This window comes from Lolium rigidum, chromosome 2, assembly GCF_022539505.1.
Source record: "Lolium rigidum isolate FL_2022 chromosome 2, APGP_CSIRO_Lrig_0.1, whole genome shotgun sequence".
Taxonomy (NCBI): Eukaryota; Viridiplantae; Streptophyta; class Magnoliopsida; order Poales; family Poaceae; genus Lolium; species Lolium rigidum.
In genome coordinates this window covers 205,379,054-205,384,511 of record NC_061509.1, presented here as the reverse complement: position 1 = coordinate 205,384,511, position 5,458 = coordinate 205,379,054, and the positions used below count along the sequence as shown (strand labels likewise).

At 49.2% G+C, this 5,458-nt stretch overlaps 1 protein-coding gene across 1 annotated transcript; it reads right to left on the bottom strand.

Moving 5' to 3' along the window:
• Positions 1-1,744: 1,744 nt before the first annotated feature.
• Positions 1,745-2,434, bottom strand: LOC124690495 (ethylene-responsive transcription factor ERF039-like). The gene has a single exon (XM_047223876.1). The coding sequence runs from the start codon at positions 2,432-2,434 to the stop codon at positions 1,745-1,747; it is 690 nt and encodes a 229-aa protein (XP_047079832.1).
• Between the last annotated feature and the right edge of the window lie 3,024 nt (positions 2,435-5,458).

The following is a 5,458-nucleotide window of genomic DNA, read 5'->3' as shown; positions in this document are numbered from 1 at the left end:
TACTATATTAAATGAATCTTACTAGAATCATCGCAAAATATATTCATGTTATATGACATCATAGACATTGATATTTTCTCTGTATATGAGGTCAAACTTTATAAAATCCGACTTTACCCGTACATAGGCATTTCTCGGGGTAGGTCAAGCGCGGCTAGGCCAGAAAAACCCCAATACTAAATACACAGATCCACGGATACAAAATCCCGTCAGGCCGGGCCTGCTCGTTAAATCGCCAATATGTATTGGCTAAACCCTAGAATACTGTAACGGGTGAGTAGTAGTACACACCCTTGCACGAAATAATGTTGAACTATGGACAAGTTTTAGAGTATAGTAGTAGATACATGCAGTCTACACTATACAGATCAACGCGGCACATACAAATTATCGCATTGGGTAACAAAGTTGACCATATTGTAGCTGGACCAGCTCCAGGCAACTCGGCACTTGCCACGATTGAACACGAAGCTATAAACTACACACGATCCGTACATGGCGAAGTAATAAACAACATGCTCGAGGGAACACGTTGCTAGCAACTGCCGGAGTTTAACCCCTAAAACGAGGATCCAGTCCTCCAAGCTAGCTTGGTCTTGTCCAGAGTGCTGACCGACCCATCAAGATGAAATACCGAAATCAAGCAACTTCCAGCTAGAATAGACAATAGAGTGGAGCTTCGCAGTACACTGCAGCCATCACCCATCGCGTCCGTCCGTCCGTGGCAGCGCTCTCGTGCATCCACCTCACGCTAGCTTGTACAGCTATATTCCACGACCTCTGGGCTCTGGCTGGCTGCCTCCTGCGCATGCATGCACGCGCTGTCCTCCACGAAGCCGTCGTCACTGCGCAGCGGCAATAACTCGCACGGCGACGGGGAGTATCGGCGACTCGCCTTATCCTCGCGCGCGGTACGACGGCAGGACACGTACGGAGCCATGCATCTCCATCTACCGCGCGCGCGCTCAACCACTCCGCTGTCCGTCCGTCCCATGCGCCACGGTCGTCGCCGACGATCGCTGCCAACGGGCTCCCGACGAAACCACGCGTCCAGCCAAAACCACTCCACCGCCGAGCGCGCGGCGCACGCTCTCGCCGGGGCCAGAGGCGATGGCGACCGATCGCGCGATACAGGGCAGCGGCCGCGCAAGCCGCCGCTTTTCGCACAGTCGCCCGTCGCCATCGCCCCTCGCGCGCCCACCTGGCCGGCCAGTCTCTCGTCACGAGCACATCTGCATGATTACCGCCGGGTCACTGTGCCGGATCAGTGGAGTGAAAGGAGCGGACTAACCAGACCAGCCGAATATCGCTGTAATTTAAAAGCTCCATCTTTAGCTAAAGCATTTCGTGTCGCGTTTAGTCCATCAAATCCCGGCCGATCGATCGATCGCCTTTATTTAGCACCACTAGCAGCGCCTAAAGAAGAAAGGAAACGATGGGACGAACAAAAGGAGATGCGCCGCTGTTAATTGTTGTTGCACACAGCATATTCTTGCCCCACAATCCAAGCAAAGCAAATACGATAAAGGCAGCAAAAGCTACTAATTTTGTACATGGTCTGCTTCCTAAATGTAGCAAAGCGCGCGGACGACGCCGGCCGGTCTTGGTTCATTTCTTTTTGGGGTCACCACGATTTCTGGTCCAATGTGGATATGAAATGAGGCCCTCCTACCGGCCAGCGAGCGTACATGCGGCGGGCCGGACGCTGGAAGCGGCACAGTTTGTTTGATTGATGACGCTGGTTTTAGTATTCCCACTGCAGCGGCTCCTCGAGGCGGAACACGCTCGCGCCGGCGGCGGTGCCGGCGAAAGCTACGTCGTCTTCCTCCCACGAAGAGGCGCATGATAGCTGGCAGGACGGAGGGCACTGTCGGAGGTCGAAGAGCAGGTCGGGGAGGTCGAACAGCGCGTCGTCGCCGGCGTCCGGCTCCGGCGGCGGCGGCGAGGCGGAGTCAGCCGCGCTGGCTTCCGGTTCCGGGCCGTCGGGGCTCTTGATGGCTGCGGCGCCGGCATTGGCGGAGACCGGGAAGTCGGCCGACGCGGCGAGCGCAGCGGCCGCCTGGACGTCCTTGGGTGCGGCGGTGGCCGGGCGCGGCAGCTCGTGGGCGAGGTCCGGGAAGTTGAGGTGCGCGGCGCGGCCCTTGATGGCCAGCGCGGCCACGTCGTGCGCGCGCGCCGCCATCTCCGCGGTGGCGAAGGTGCCCAGCCAGATGCGCGACTTCTTGCGGGGCTCCCGGATCTCCGACACCCACTTGCCCCAGCTCCGCATGCGCACCCCGCGGTACGTCGGGTGCCGACCGTCGTTGCGCCCCCGCTTATTCTTCTTGGAGTTGGACGACGACGCGGTGGTGGACGGCGGCGAGGCCTGGACCTCCGCTGAGCACGACGTGGTTGTCTCGGAGCCGGAGGAGCAATCCTCCGTTGCGCCACCCATGGCTGCCCGCTGATACTGTGGTGTGGTGGAGTTGGTTGGGAGAGTGATGAGCGAGGGGAGGGTGAGTGGTGCTGCGTCGAAGTGGGAGTTGGGGCTTTTATGATGCTGCAGAGCGACGTGGAAAGAGATAAACAATGCAGGGAATCGTTCAGGGAGGTGGAGTGGTGAAGGCGCGAGACTAGTAGTGACCAAAATTTACCAGCTCTGTCGCTTGTGTCTTTCTTTTTTAACAAGCCAAAAAAGAACTTGCTATTAAGGAGTTTTATAGATCTTACAAGCCAAGTCTTAGCTCAATGTCAAGACTAAAAGATACAACGCCTACTCTCGCGGCATAATGTTACCAAGCAGCTGAAGCTTGGTTCCTAAAAACTCAATCGTTTCTTTCCTTCTAAATTTCCCAATAAACAAGCATCACAAGAGATGCCATGGCCTTCCTTGAATGCCCTTTTTTTTTTATCACATCTCCACCAATCTTTAACGGTTGGGATCACGGTCCATTGATGCGGTTGAATGTCAAAGAGCTCGTACCAATATTTCAAGTTCGTCCAAATACGCCGGGAGAACCGGCATTGGAAGAGGACGTGGGCGGCTGATTTTTGAACTTGATTGCACAACTGGCAATAGCCATAATTTTGCCACCTCTTTTTTTTTGTAATCTATCTTCCATCCAAACACGATTTTGGAGGACACGCCATGTGAAGATCTTGCATTTTGGAGGAGCCCACGGTCTCCAAACCATTGAGGGCAATGGAGCGGTAGTATGTCCCAAAAATTGCATTTTCGATGCCGACGAGACCGAATAGCTTCAATTGTTTCTGAACTTCTAAGTAATCGCATTCGGCGTGTCGTGGTTGAAGTGAACCCCTTGAAGCATATCCCAAAGTTTGTAGAATTTTGCAATGTGCTCAACCGAGAGGTCATCTTGGGTGTTGATGTTAGCCACCCAAAACTAATTGTCCATAGCTTTCCTCACCGTACATTTTATTTTTGTTGCAATCATGGACATTTTGGGCACAATTAATGTATTTTGGGTGCATTCCGTTCAGCCAAGAGGAATCCCAAAAGAGGTCTGATCCATCTCCGCATTTCCAATGGTGACCACCCTAGCCGCCTCGAAGAGGTTATGATCTTTTGTGATGCAAGGGTTCCCAAGTCCCACCCATATTTTGCACTGCCACCCGTCGTCGTTGTCGTTGTTGCAGAATCCTGTGTAGATCTTAGGGGTACTCAAAACCGAAACCCAAACACAAAATATGTTAGCCTACGGAAATGAGGTCAAAGTTTGGAACTCGACCGGAGTCTTTGTGCTTTCAGGCTGGAGAGTTGGTGTCGGGGATTGTAGGCTAGAGACTCCAGCGATGGGGTGGGGGTGGACTCTGGTTTCAATTTTGTATGCATGGGTTCGTCCGTTTGGGCGGAAATATGAACCTAAAATCCTCAAGTTCGAGAGAAATATGAAAAATTGGCAAAAGTGACGCAAAAAAGTAGATAAACACCTAAGACACCAGAGCCATGGACAAAAACCACAAAAAACTCAAAAAAAAATCGTAGGTCCATTAAAGGAAAAGATTGGGGCTATTTTTTGGGAATTCTAAAAAATTCTCAAAGCCAAAATTGGGCGGGTGGGAGGAACAATTTTTGGTAACCAATATGCTGATACAATATGATCCGGCTTGACCACAGGTTTGTGCCCGATCTTCATGAATTGAACAAAGGGTTGGGAAAAAACACGATGAACTCACGCGAAGAGAAATTCGATAAAAAAAATTGAATTAGCCTCAACGGCTCGTACAACCACCCCGATATAATCCCCTGAAAATTACCATGAGGTAGAGTCCCGAAGGAGAGATCGGTGATGAACCGGTAGAATCCCGGGCAAGAGAGATTGAGCTAGGTAGAATCCCGCGGGAGAGACTTCGCATCCAATAGAATCTTGGCCAGGAAAGATCAATTCACCGAAGGGAGACTTGGATACAACACAAAAGTATTTAGCTAAAGAGAGGGTACCTTGAATCTCTTAATTAAAAAGGCATCCCTATTTATTAGGCTCCCTCAAAAGAGCCAAATGAAAAGAAAATAATAAAAAGATAGAAAAGGGCGTGAGCCGGCCAGGCCAAATGGGCTGGCCCACCCGGGCAAGCCAAGCGGCCGAACGAGGCAGGAGCCAAGGCGCGCACTCGAGGGAGGTGCTACCCACCGAGCTGGTCGGTGCCGATCGGGTTACCGCACACCCCGCGCGCCCCACGTTACCAACTGGGCCGCAGCCCAACAACAGGTAAGCCGGGTTTTTTTCGTTTCTTTTTGTTTTCTGCTGTTTGTTTTCTTTTTTAAAAGAAATTTTTTTAAAATCTGAACATTTCTCAAATTTTAATATTTTTCAAATTAAGAAGAAATCACTTTTTAAAATTCTGAACATTTTTCAGATTTGAATTTTTTAATTTGAACAAAAATTTATTTTTTTCTATGAACAATTTCCAAATTTGAACATTTCTGAATTTGAACAAATTTTATATTTGAACAATTTTCGAATTTGAACGATTTTTTTATTAGAACAATTTTCGAATTTGAACAAATTTCAAATATGAACGATTTTCATATTTGAACAATTTTTGAATTTGAACAGTTTTCATATTTGAACAATTTTTGAATTTTAGTAATTCTCAAATTTGAACGTTTTTCAAATTTAGATATTTTTCGTATATAGACTTTTTCAATTTAAACAAAAAAATAAACAGAAAGAAAAGAAAATAAAACAGAAAACAGAAAAAGGAAAAAAAACGAAAACGAAATCGAAATCGAAAAACGCTAAATGGACCAGGGTGTGCGGCAACCGCATCGGCACCGACCTGGTCGGTGTATAGGACTGGCCCGCACTCGAGCGTGCGCAAGCACGGCTCGGCCGGCCGGCCCTCCTGTTTCCCTTCTTTTAGTCCCCTGTTTATGAAGTACTGCCTCTATATAGTGGATCTTTGTGGCAAAATAAATACATAATAAAAATAAAGAAATATCTCTCTCTAATTTTTG

What these genes read in the sequence shown, in the direction of transcription:
- LOC124690495 (XM_047223876.1), bottom strand. Translation starts at nt 2,434, where the DNA reads ATGGGTGGCGCAACGGAGGATTGCTCCTCCGGCTCCGAGACAACCACG.